General features: G+C 51.4%; 1 protein-coding gene across 1 annotated transcript; it reads left to right on the top strand.

Moving 5' to 3' along the window:
• Positions 1-7,113: 7,113 nt before the first annotated feature.
• LOC112889059 lies at positions 7,114-8,994 on the top strand. Its single transcript, XM_025955538.1, has 3 exons — positions 7,114-7,395; positions 7,677-7,791; positions 8,540-8,994. Exons 1-3 carry the CDS (start codon positions 7,114-7,116, stop codon positions 8,992-8,994), a joined length of 852 nt encoding a protein of 283 aa, XP_025811323.1.
• Positions 8,995-13,569: the final 4,575 nt, after the last annotated feature.

The raw sequence follows: 13,569 nt of genomic DNA, 5'->3' as shown, positions 1-13,569 counted from the left end.
ATTCAAAAAGCGGAAGTGCATAAAGTGCAGTGTCATTGACGTGTGGGGTCGGGCCCACATGTCAGTGACCCAACTGCACCATGCAGAGCATCCTGCCTGTCGGTACATACGGACAGGGGGTATCTCCTACTGGTGTGTCCAGTCCGAGGGCCGCGAAGTTATCCGTAACCTCGCACTAAGCTTCTGGGCGACAGGACGTACGGCCCGGGCCTGATGACTGGGGGCACGGTCTCCGGACCTCCCCCACGCTCTAGCAGGTCCGGCGCCTCCACGTGTCCGCAAGAACGAAGTGCTCAGGAACAGTTACCACGGGCTCGGACCACTGCGGGATGGTCTTGGCCCCCACGTGTGGAAGCCGGACCCCTAAGGGGCCTAAGCGCCTGGGCCAACCAGGGGGCTCGCACCTCCCATCCCACCGGGGAGGAGGTTCGGTGCCGCCACGTGCCATTGAGGAAGTGGTCGCTAAACCAACACCACCACGTGTCTGGTGGATTCCAATCTTCTGCGAGAAGTCAGCCCAACTACCGCATTAAATGCGGGTGGTTGGGGTGCGCGTGTCAGAGACAGGGTATGGGCTACGTTCTGACACGTTGGGCAGGTATGGGTGATATCACTGTAAGTCCGCCAGTTACCGAGGCGGCGTGTCACGTCACAGCGCCGCATGCGTGGGCGAGGGACGTATGGTCACATCACAGCGCCGCGCGCATGGGCGAAGGGTTATTATGACCTGCTATAGGAAGGCCACAGCGTGCGCTGCTACAGTGCGCAAAGGCTACAGCACGGCAGGTCAGTATAGCCCCTTCGCCTATCAGCGGGAGCTGACTCTGCAGCGACAAAACAACTCCCTCTACGCATGTCAGCGGCAGCAGGCTCTATGCTAACAAGACGGCACAAGACCATATCCGGACGGAGGATACACACGGAGACTGATGAGAAAGATTTTAGGATCTGAGGCATTTAAGGCTCCAATATGTACGTTATTTAATATGTCGCCGGGTCCACCCGTCGGGACCCCGCTCAGTGTACGCGCTCCCCTTGAGCCTATAAACGGGAGAGCACGCACGTTAGAACACAAGCTTCGGAGAAGCTCACCAAGTTCTCACGAATACAGAAGTTTCACAAACTAGCAATACATCACACAGTGGACGTAGGGTTTTACGCTCCGGCGGCCTGAACCACTCTAGACCCTTGTGTGTTTCTTGTATTCATACGCTTTTAGATCGAGCATTCCTTGATTTGTCCCAAACTCATTCTAAATTAGGATTAGACGGGTGCACTCCGCCATCCGGCCGGAGAAATCCTCCTACACTGCCGGTCAAAAAGCAGGTGTGTTAGGATAAGCTTAGCTTAGTGGTTGCACCAATACCGTTAGCATCATCAACGAACCCTAGAGCTCACTCTCCCGCTGAAATGTAGTAGTAGGAGCAGTAGGCTTGCACAGTGGCACGTCCCTGCCTCGTCGTCGTGCTCCCTTGCATACTGTCGACGTGACGTGGGCGAGCCAGTGATGAAACGCTGCCTTCGTGCTCCCTTCCACCTGTTCCACAGCTCCGGCCTGTATGAAACGCTGCCTTGCCCCCCGTGCATTCCGGCCGAGCAGATCAACTTAACGGCGCCGACCGGCGAACCAGAGATCCGACTGGTACTCTGGTAGGGCCGCCGCTGGGGAATAAGGAATGGGGCGTGCATGCGTGCATGCATGATTGGGGGTCGTCGGCCGGCAGGCAGGTTGGTGCACCAACTCCTCGACCTTGCAGTTCACACGTGTCTAGCTGCTACTCAAGGTACTAGCCCTGTACAGATTTGCAAGTACGATCGTATATAAACCCTTTTGAGCCAATCATATTTGGGTGTCAATCTAGCTTGGCAAGGGGTCTCGACCCTGTCTGTACGACAAAACAACTACAATTGCCCTCCCCCTCCTATTAAACTGCCGCCTAACTTTTGGGGTACATAAACCGTACCTGCCAATGTAGGATGCACATTATATTATACAGATTTTTAGTCGGGATCATATCGATTTGGATGCCAATTAGGAGCACTAAATAAGATCTAACTGTAAAACTAATTGTATAAATAAAAACTAATTCACGAAATGAATCTACTAAGCCTAATTAATTCATCATTCGCACATGTTACTGTAGCACAACATTGTCAAATTATGAACTAATTAGGCTTAATGAATTCATCTGGCGAATTAGCTTCCATTTATGCAATGGATTTTATAATTAATTTATATTTAATACTTCTAATTGGTATCTAAACATTTGATATGATGGGACTAAAGTTTAGTCCCAAGGAACCAAACAGAACGTAATTTAAGTGTCTATACAAAGACTGTCACAAATTTAAAATGGAGTCATTAGCCAACGTTCAAAATGTATCAGGTGCTCTGATCAAAACGTTCAACGACAGAATGCTGACAGCTACGCTATTAGCCATCCGTGTACACACGTTTTTCTCTGAGTGATATAAATAAAGGGACTGTTCCCAACCCATGGAAACACTGGACGGTTGCTTGTAAATTTGGAACTCCTGACAGTGCGTGCACAAGGCAAACATCATTACGATTTGACTTACCGGCCGGGTTAGTTCATTAGATGAAGTGAGCTAAGCTAGCTACCGGCCTTCTTTTTTTAGGACTTTTACAGTATACTATCTAGTAGCATCCAACGGTTTAGATGGCTTAGTACCACTTGTGGCCGTCAGTACTAGAAGTATTTAGGGGTAGTATTACTTGGATGACAGTATGAGATCAAGTCAGGTAACATATGAGAAAAATGTCCGAGCAGACGCCCCTACGCGACACCTGGTGTCCCGGTGTTGCGGTTTGGTTGTAATGGCCGGCCTAATGGGGGCCATAATCAATAAGAGAATTGCTAATACAATATTTATTTTGTACTTAACCCATGTTGGGAAGGTTGTTCGGTCGTTGACGCGGAACCCCTGTCAATGCAATGCACAAAACAAAACCATAACCATGACCAAAGTTCTCCCGGAAGGTGTCCTCTAAAATTTATTTGGAACTATCTGACAACAACAGTCCATGCACAATGCAAAGATTATATCATTATGACTTGACTACCAGCCGCGGGGAATCTTGCCGGCGGTATTGTGCGTGTAAGGCTGTCTTCAACGTCGCCCTCTAAACCGTTCTCTACTCTATATATATCTATATATATAGAGACCTATATATAGAGAAGATTCCGTTCTCTATTGCTCCAGCAGCGTTCTCTAAATGGTACTCTAAAATAGAACACTACAGGTTTCCTCTATATACAGAGATTCTCTCTCCTCTTCTCTATTTTTTCTTTACGTTTTAAACACTGAATTAAATAAAAATAAAATATGTCCTTAGCATTTGAGATACGATAAATACGTATGTACAAAAATTTGGAACAAAATATGTTTCTAATATAGGGTTTAATATATAGAGAACGAGATTTAGAGAATGTTGTTGGAGAGAAATGAGATATAGAGGAGAGAATCTTGTAGAGAATTCCGTAAATGAAGGATACAGAGAACGTTGGTTGGAGATAGTCTAAGCATGTTCCAAGAAATGCAGGGGCGGAGCTAGGTAGCGAGCTGCGGGTGCGGCCGCACCCAGAAAAAAGTTCATAACCCTTTTAGATTTTCACTATGTTAACTTCGATATCATGCGTATGCTATGAAGCGCCGCACCCCCTCTATTTTTCTCTCTGGCTCCGAGAAGACGTTGGCTGGGAGACTTGTTTGATCAAGAACGATGCAGAGCTCAACTTCTAATCTGATCTGTTCTTGATCAAGAAGACTGACACGTATACCGCACGTTTGCAAAAGGTACGGAGACTTGTACAGTTGTACTGACTGCTGCTGACTTGTATGAAGTACGATGCAGAGCCTTCCTTTTTCCTGGAACATCAGTTAGTACTTTGAAAAGACACACGCCTCTTTTAATTTGACGGTGAAGTTCTTTGAAAAAACATACCAGGAACAGGTAGCTTGATTGGTGGGAACCCGTCGTGTCATTTGGACATTTGGGGCAGTCGTCGTCTAGCCTACTTATCACAGGTCACAAGTCACGAACTTTTGTTTCCTAGCTATAGCTAGCTACCCCTCGGGATCTTCGTCGCTGCTATGCTAGGCTGGCTGCTCGCTGCAGAATGGCGTCGGCTATGCGTCACGCCGTCATCCTGAATGCGTTCATCCTTTTTGCATGTTTAGATCGCGTGTAAACGCAAAAAATATGTAAACGTAAAAATGCAGATATAAAACTTTACACCTTTTTACATTTAGGGTCTGTTTAGATCGACGCAAAAACGCAAAAAGATTTCGCGTTTAGGGCCTTTACGCGTTTTGGCATCTAAACGGGCCGGGACGTGTTTTTTTGCGTTTGCGCATCGGGCCGCGTGCATCTGTCCCGCAGCTCCCCTCGCCGCGCCCCGCGTCCATTTCCTCTCAGCCCGCTCCACGAGTCCGAACCCTATCTCGCTCGCCCCGTCCCCCGCCGCCTGCTGCTCCCCCGCCGCCGCCGTGCCGTCCGCCCCCTCCCCCGCCGCCTGCTGCTCCCCCGCCGCCCCTCCCCCGCCGCCTGCTGCTCCCCCGGCCGCCCCGCCCCGCCGCCTGCTGCTCCCCGCCGCCCTCCCCCCGCCGCCCCTCCCCCACCGCCTGCTGCTCCCCCGCCTGCTTGCTCCCCCGGCGGCCCTCCCCCCGCCGCCCCTTCCCCGCCGCCCATCCCCCGCCTGCTGCTCCCCCGCCGGGCCTCCCCCCGCCGGCCCTCCCCCCGCCGCCCCTCCCCCGCCGCCTGCTGCTCCCCCCGCCGCCCCTCCCCCGCCGCCTGCTGCTCCCCGCCGCCCCTCCCCCCGCCGCCCTCCCCCGCCGCCTGCTGCTCCCCCGCCGCCCCGCCCTGCCGCCTGCTGCTCCCCGCCGGCCCTCCCCGCCGCCCCTCCCCCACCGCCTGCTGCTCCCCCGGCGGCCCTCCCCCCGCCGCCCCTTCCCCGCCGCCCATCCCCCGCCTGCTGCTCCCCCGCCGGCCCTCCCCCCGCCGCCTGCTGCTCCCCCGCCGGCCCTCCCCCTGCCGCCCCTCCCCCGCCGCCTGCCCCTCCCCCCGCCGCCCCTCCCCCGCCGCCTGCTGCTCCCCGCCGGCCCTCCCCCGCCGCCTGCTGCTCCCCCGCCGGCCCTCCCCCGCCGCCCATCCCCGCCTGCTGCTCCCCGCCGGCCCTCCCCCGCCGCCTGCTGCTGTGAGGCATCCATCCATTCCCTGCTCGCCGTGGACGCCTACCTGCGCACCTCTGCGGCCATGGACGACTACGACGCGGACGCCTACGATGCCGGCGGTTACGGCCTGGAGGACGACTGCAACGCCGGAGGCAACGGCAACGACGACTTTTTTGGCGGCGGCGGCGGAACCCGGGACTTCCTGTCCATGGCCCCGGGGTCGTCCTCCGACGGTGGGTATGGCGGCTTATCGGCCGGCGCGTACCCCCACAGCGGATCGAGCAGCCTACGGCCGAGCCGCCTCCACTTCGACGGCCTGGACCTCAACGCGGAGCACGGGTGGTCGGAGGTGCAAGACCTTCTCCGCGGCGACGAGGTCCAGGGAAGTGACCGTCCTTGTCCTATTCGTGTTCCTCCACAGGGCCAGAACCGAACCCTCGGCCTGCGCGGGCCACGCAGCGTCCGCGGAGAAGGCCGAGCCGGGGCCAGCGGTCGCCGGCGATCAGGCACCAGTGGCACGACCGCACCTCCATATGCACAAGGCGGCGGGTCTGCACCCTTTGGCGCCGCAGACCTGCCTGCAGGGTGCCGCCCCCCTCGACATGAAACGTCGGCATCCGACGAAGCCACCAGAGGCGGTGGCCGTCGCCGTCGTCGTGCCGTGCAGGTAAATTTACCTTTGTCATCACTAATTAGGTGCTGTTTTTACGAAATTGTGGTGCAACATTAGTCCGGACTGTTGATTGGCCTATGTAGGTTATGTTTATCATTGCCAAATGTGTGAGCTTTGCTAATCAGTGTCATGTGTGGACACGGAATAATTTTGGTCTCTGTCCCTGACGATATGCTTATCATTGCCAAATTTAGGTTATGTTGATTGGCCTATGCAGGATATGTTTATAGTAGCCAAATGTGTGAGCTTTGCTAATCAGGGTCAAATGAGAGAGAGAGAAGAGAAGCAGGACAAGGGGACAGGCTAGGTTTTCATGCTTTCACTTCAGCGGATTATGTTTGCCTTTGATTGTGCGCCAAAGCCCCCGTCGAATACACCTTTGTAGGTTCTGTTTTAGGCTGTTTTTCACTTAATTTCTGTACAGCACTTGCTCGGTTGGTTGACTGCCCTATGTAGGTTGTGTTTGAACCAATTTTGGGGGCACCAGTAGTCCGGTTTGTTGATTGCATTACCTTGTGCGACACTGCGTAAATTCCGTGCTAATAATCGCTTCGTTTAGGCCGACACCAACAGGGCTGCGTGGAGTCCAGAACATACCAAAGCCTTTTGCCGTATTTACTGCAGCCAAATCGATAACGGAAACTGCGTGAGGGGTGTGATGAACAAGCATGGGTGGAAAGAGATCCAGTCTAGATTCTATGCCGCCACTGGGTTTTGGCATGACAGACCGCAGTTTGGGAACAGATATAGGCAGCTCAGGGGTTTGTGGCAGTTCATACAGCAACTGCGCACTGATTCAGGGCTTGGCCGCCGACCGGATGGATCTGTTGTTGCCACGGAGGCTTGGTGGACAGCGAACACAATGGTACATCTCCTATGCATTCTATTACTTCAAGTTTCTTAAACTGCAAGAATGCACACACTGATTTGACACAAATGATTCATATTGCACAATGCAGGGCCATCCTGAGTGGAAAAAACTGCAGTCCGGTTGGCCTATTTACCTTGACGAGTTGGACCGCATGTTCATGGGTGTTGCCGTTGATGGGTCGAGTTCATATGTGCCTGGAGATGAGGATCCTGTGGACGTCACCCCAAATGATGAAGAGAATGATTCAGAGGACGATCATGGCCTGCAGACCCCGCAGAGCTCCGGAAGCAAGAGGACACGAGACAGCTCGCAAAGCCTACGCAGTACTGCTACGAGCCTCGACAAGAAGACGAAGAGCCCGGCAGTCCGAGCCATGGTGTCTCAAATGCAGCTGCACAACGAGATACAAACCCAAAGGAATGCAGCCATGGAAGGTTTCATGACAAAGAGGCTGCAGGTGACGCAGGCCGAGGAAGCAAAGATGGAGAAACAGTTTGACACCATAATGGAAGCGGCAAGGGACTGTGGTGTCACCGAGGACAATGCGCAGCTGTGGATTGGTGTGCTCAAGATTGCTCAGGACAAGGGTGCATCTTACTTTTTCCTGCGCTCCCTTCCGCATGGAAGGAAGGCTCTTATTGAGCACTACGCTAGGGTCGTCGACTAGAACCTTCTATCTTTGCATTGTCTTTTGAACTTTGTGGTGTCTGTGCATGGATTTGAACTACTAATTTCCATGAATGCTGTGTGTTCGGAGATATTTATGTGGATGCTGTTTATGTGGTTGGTTTTTATGTGCATGCTGAGTATGTCGATGGTCTTAGGTCGATGGTACTTATGTGCACGATGTGTTTGTAGTCCTACCTTTGCTGAGCTGCATGTGTTCATTATTTGTACCTTGGAGACTGATTGCTTGCAAATCTTTTGTTGTTGCAGGAAGGGGTTCATTGCTCAGAAGAGGGAAACGAAGATGCAGATTCAGATGAGGAGTTTGAAAACTTCATGATAACACAATTCATGGATGATTCTGCAGACATTGGTTTCATTTACGGTACGTTTCAGCTAGCTACGCATGTTGACACCTACTGCTGTAGAAATGTGTATAGGACAGTACCAGTAGGCTTCAGTGGTCTGGAATGGGTAGAGAGGGTCCTTCTGAATAGACAGAAATGCTACAACATGTTTAGAATGCCCCCAAATATTTTCCATCGGCTTCACGAACTTTTGCTAGAAAAATATGATTTGACATCTAGTGCAAAGTCAACCTCCATAGAGGCTTTAGGCATGTTTCTGTGGATGGTTGGAGCTCCGCAGTCAGTAAGGCAAGCCGAGGACAGATTTGAAAGATCCATGGGGACGGTTCACAGCATGTTTTACAAGGTTTTAAAGTCTTTACTCAAACTTGCTGCTGACATCATTAAACCCAGAGACCCAGAGTTCCGAACTAGGCACCCCAGATTGATGCACCATAGGTTTGATCCATTCTTTATGGATTGTATTGGATCAATAGATGGAACTCACATTCCTGTCGTGGTGCCCCAACAGCTTTTGGTCCAGTACATGTGTCGTAAGAGCATCACAACACAAAATGTGATGGCAGTCTGTGACTTTGACATGATGTTTACATTTGTTCTCGCGGGTTGGCCTGGATCGGTACATGATATGAGGGTTTTTGATGATGCAATGAATAAGTACAACAATGCATTTCCCCATCCCCCTCTAGGTACACTTTTAACATGAAGCTCCATTTGCAATTCTAACGGCAGTTTCTTGACGCTTACAGGTGTTTGGTGCTGCAGGCAAATACTATCTGGTGGACTCGGGGTACCCGAACCGACCGGGTTACTTGGCTCCTTACAAGGGCAGCAAGTACCATCTCCAAGAGTTTCAAAACGCCAACGAACCTCAAGGTAAAGAGGAGATGTTCAACTACGCACATTCGTCCCTTAGAAATGTCGTAGAAAGATCATTTGGAGTTTTAAAGCACAAGTGGCGAATGCTCACCAAAATACCCTGTTATCCAACACAAACACAAACACATATTATTGTTGCGTGCATGGCTCTGCATAATTTCATCAGGCAGAGTGGGTTTAGGGATAAAGACTTTAGGCGCTGTGATATTGATGATAACTATGTGCCTGATGAAGCCTATGAAGATCAGCCAGAATGCGAGCCTGCGCCCAGTTATTTGGAATGTCCACACATGAATGGCTTTCGTGATACAATTGCGCTCCATATGTTGCATCGAGGTTGAGCTGTGATTATGTAACGAGACTTTTACTTTTTATTGTAATTTGTGAGGACGTGTACTGCTGCGGCTTTTTAATTTCGAGTTGTGGTTGCCTTGAAATACTGTTGTTGTACTGTTATGCATATATATGTTGTTGTGTCAACTTGTGTGCGCAAGGACACTTTCCTTCATCAGTGTGTGCAGACAAGTACTTTCCTTCAAACGTTGCTGTTCATCTATGCACAAGAATGCAAAATGAGCCATCCAACTAAAAAGCTGTAAACGCAAAAAAGCTGTAAACGCAAAAAAGCTGTAAACGCAAAAAGGTGTAAAGTTTTACACATGCAATTTTGCGTTTTGCCTTTTTGCCTTTACACCGGAACTAAACAGGCCCTTACAGGTGTTTAGATGGCCAGATTTTTGCGTTTACAGCTTTTTTACGTTTACAGCTTTTTTGCGTTTATAGCTGTTCAGTTGGATGGCTCATTTTGCATTCTTGTGTATAGATCAACATCTCAGATGTGAGCAGTACATACGAACACCAACGTTTGAATCAATAACGCACACACTGATGAAAGAAAGTATCCTTGAGCACATAAGTTGACACAACAACATATATATGCATAACAGTACAACAACAGTTTTTCAAGGCAACCACAACTCGAAATTAAAAAGCCGCAGCAGTACACGTCCTCACAAATTACAATAAAAAGTAAAAGTCCCGTTACATAATCACAGCTGAACCTCGATGCAACATATGGAGCGCAATTGTATCACGAAAGCCATTCATGTGTGGACATTCCAAATAACTGGGGGCAGGCTCGCATTCTGGCTGATCTTCATAGGCTTCATCAGGCACATAGTTATCATCACTATCACAGCGCCTAAAGTCTTTATCCCTAAACCCACTCTGCCTGATGAAATTATGCAGAGCCATGCACGCAACAATAATATGTGTTTGTGTTTGTGTTGGATAACTGGGTATTTTGGTGAGCATGCGCCACTTGTGCTTTAAAACTCCAAATGATCTTTCTACGACATTTCTAAGGGACGAATGTGCGTAGTTGAACATCTCCTCTTTGCCTTGAGGTTCGTTGCGTCGGTGTTTAACTGGCTGCCCACCGAGAGATATACCCAAGGTGGTAAGTTTTGGGTGAGGAGACGCCGAGATCAGGAACTCGAAGGTGCAAGGAACACAAGACTTTTAGACAGGTTTGGGCCGCACGGAGCGTAACACCCTATGTTCTGTATGGTGGTTCGTATTCCCTTTGGTGCAGAATGACCTAATAATCTTCTGTTTTTAGGGGGTCCCTGACCTCCCTTATATATCCGAGAGGTCAGAGTTACAAAGATGCTAACCAACCTCCGTCGAGGGATCATACCAGAGCATATCTCGAGTAGATCCTCTCCGTGTTGGTTAGCTCTATCTCCTATTTAAACGGGATAAACAAGAGATAAACAAAATGAATAAGAGATAAGACGGGCTTAATCTCTTAGACTACGTAATGTGCCCAGCCCGGTGGCCCCGGATCTGACAAGCCCCCGAGCTCTTCGTAGCTGAGTACCGCAGGCTTATCGAGTACTTTCGAAGCAGTCTTCGACTTCTTCTGAAGCTTCGTCTTGAAGTACTTCTTCGAGTACTTGCTTGGCTGCATCGAAGCTATGAGCTGCTCATGCCCCGAATTTTGTTATGGTGTGCGATTTAAAAATCGCACTCCATATGGAGTAGCCCCCGAGCCTTAGGTTGAATCGGAGAATCAGGCTGAGGGTCCCATTTATCTGTAATCCTACTTATCCTTCAAAAAATTTGAAAAATAAGTAGTCGATGCCACGTATCCCGCAGAACCCAAGCCTTGAATCCAAATCCCCCAAAGTTTGAAGATAAGGATCCGATAACCGTGGCATGCAGGCTATACAATGACAACTTACAAAATTACCAAAGTGATGGCACAGATGATGGGTATGAGGTTATGAATTCGAAAAACCCCTTTTTCGGGCCAACAAACCCTGAAAAAATGATTAATCGAAATATTCAATCCAAATAATCCACCAAACGACCCCTCAGATTCAGAATATTCCCGGAGGTGACTCCTGAACTTCAGAACAGTAACTTTTCCCCACCCCGCTGGTTATTTAACCCCGCGATAACGGTAGGAAAAAACCACGCTTTCAATTTGCATTCCGCCAAAAGCCACCGAAATCCCCAAACTGAGCCAAGCGCCGCCGCCATCCCCCCAAGGAGATTCTCCCGCACCGACCTCCCCGCCGCTCTCCCCGCAGCCCCCGAGCATCTCGTGGCTAGCGCATCGGAGATGGCGTCCAAGAAGTCAAAAATCGAGGAAAGGAAGAAGGATGCGGAGCCATCGACCGCGGAGTGGACACACAGTAAGTGCTCCCTCAACAATCTGAACAAACTAGTCTCCGAGGGGTTGCTGCAAGACAAGAACCTTGTCAACTGGCGCCCCTCTTACCATGAACCTTTCCCCATGGAGAATGTCGACGAAATCGTCACATTCTTCCATTTTACCGAACGGGGATTGGCCCTCCCCACTTGTTCATTCTTTCGTGGCCTGCTTTATTATTACGGGCTTGAGCTCCATCACCTCAACCCTAATTCCATTTGCCATATTTCCATTTTCATCCACCTCTGCAAAGCATTTCTCGGAATCGAACCCCACTGGGATCTATCCCGCTTCCTCTTCCGCGTCAAACCCCAGCCTACCACAAAGAAACTTTCTGTAGTAGGGGGCGCCGGCATCCAACTGCGACAGCAGGCCGGCGAGAAATACCTTTCGTACAAATTCCCCTCAAACCTTCCTGGGTGGAAAAAGCAATGGTTCTACATCGAAAACCATGCTCCAAATCTTCCGACGAAGTCGAACAGACCGCCTGTGGTGAGGGGGGAGTGGAACCTTGAACCCTCCGGCATGGAGATGATCCAAGTCAGAGAGCTGCTGGACGCCATCGAGGCACAGAAGAAGAAAGGAGTGACCGGCGCCTCCGTCATATTTTCATTTTACAAACGCCGCATCCAACCCATTCAGCAGCGCCATTGTTTGGGCTTCGAATACACAGGCCCCGCTGATCCTTCTCTCATGTGCGCAGAGGATTTACCAAATGAAGTCGCGCTCCAGCGAGTTCAACGGGTGCTACTTGACGTGGACACCGTACCATACGTGCCCACATTGTTCTCCGCACAAAATCCGCCCAAACCGGTAAGTATTCGACTTCTTTGCGCTGAAGATATCTGCTATTGCACCGTTATTGATCTGAAGAACTCTCTGCAGGGACACACGGAGCTGTACTGCAGCTACCCACCGTGACCGGACATCCCCCGCCCCGATCATCTCCTCCCCTCTGCTGCCGCTGCAACCAAGAAGGCTCGACTTGCTGCAGCTCAAGGCAGCAGTGAGTCCACCGAGTGCGTGGGCTCGCAGGCGAGAGAAGAAGCCGAAGGAGGACCGCGCCGGGACAACTCCTCTGATCAGAGCGTGGAGTTGACCGGCACTCTGCCACTGGTGCCCAAGGGCCAACGACTGGTGCGCAAGCGCAAGGCGCAAGAAGTCGAATCCGCCAGGTACTGACTTTGCTGTTTTGGACGAGTTGCTAAGTGTTAATGATACTGAATACTAACAGTGTTCACTTGTAGTCTTCCTGCTCTACCACCCGGGACCGAGCCCGAAAGGGGGGAAACAGGCCCGTCCGCCATCTCTGCGGTGACTATTGCCGTGGCGGGGACCATTCACTCGGCCGACCAAGCCCTGCCGCCGGCAACGGGTACTCCTCGACGGGCCTTACGGGTGAAGAAGTCCGCCAAAAAGAAGTCGACACTGTAAGTTTTCCTCCGGTCGCTTGAAAATTCTGTTCTTGCCCACTTGGATAACAATGTCTTCGACATCATCAGGGCCGCAAGCGCAGTGCAACTTCGGCTGAATCCAGGCATGGCTACTGCGACCCCAGAGCCGTCAACCCGAGCTGATCCCTCCGGTGCGGAGCCTGCCCCGACTGCTGCAGCTTCCGAGCCCTCGGCGCCTGGAGGGCCGGTGCCGACGGAGGTGGTCCCTGAGGCAGATGCGGTGCTTCCCGACTTGCCGCCTCCCAAGCTCCGACAAGACGGAGCCAAACCCGGTGGCGGAGAACAAGTCGGAACCCCTGATGCCGCTCCTACCGATGGCACAGGTACGCGCTTATCTGCCCGCGACTGGTTACCGAGGTCTGGGCACAATGTGTTGACTTCATTGTATGCTTGCAGGTGTCCAGCAACCACCGCCTGGAGATACCGCCGGGTCCTCGGGGGATCCCCGTGAGGTGTTGAGGGCCGGGCCGGGGTACAAGAACGTCATCACCACCGACCTGGTGGACGACCCCCTGCTGACGGCAGAAACTTGAGGACCTTCAAGAGCACATTCAAGGAGTTATACGATTTTTCCATGGTAAGACTTGGGTAGTGTTCCGGCTGTGCACATTGGTGAGTTGTTATGACTCGATCTCCGCCTTTTGCGCAGCATGTAATCACCAAGTCCCAGAAGAAGTCGGAGAAGCTCGCCGCGGTTGTGAGTGACGCGCGAGAGCTAGCTGCCCTGGACAAGCGCATCTCCG

The sequence above is a fragment of the Panicum hallii genome, chromosome 4 (genome assembly GCF_002211085.1).
Source record: "Panicum hallii strain FIL2 chromosome 4, PHallii_v3.1, whole genome shotgun sequence".
In the NCBI taxonomy this organism is placed as follows: Eukaryota; Viridiplantae; Streptophyta; class Magnoliopsida; order Poales; family Poaceae; genus Panicum; species Panicum hallii.
Note: the sequence above shows the minus strand (reverse complement) of the source record. Positions and strands in the feature narration are given on the sequence as shown.

What these genes read in the sequence shown, in the direction of transcription:
- LOC112889059 (XM_025955538.1), top strand. Translation starts at nt 7,114, where the DNA reads ATGGTGTCTCAAATGCAGCTGCACAACGAGATACAAACCCAAAGGAAT. An exon ending in TTATTGAGCACTACGCTAGG is followed by an intron (nt 7,396 to 7,676) that starts GTCGTCGACTAG and finishes TTGTTGTTGCAG; the next exon opens with GAAGGGGTTCATTGCTCAGA. An exon ending in AGACATTGGTTTCATTTACG is followed by an intron (nt 7,792 to 8,539) that starts GTACGTTTCAGC and finishes TTGGTGCTGCAG; the next exon opens with GCAAATACTATCTGGTGGAC.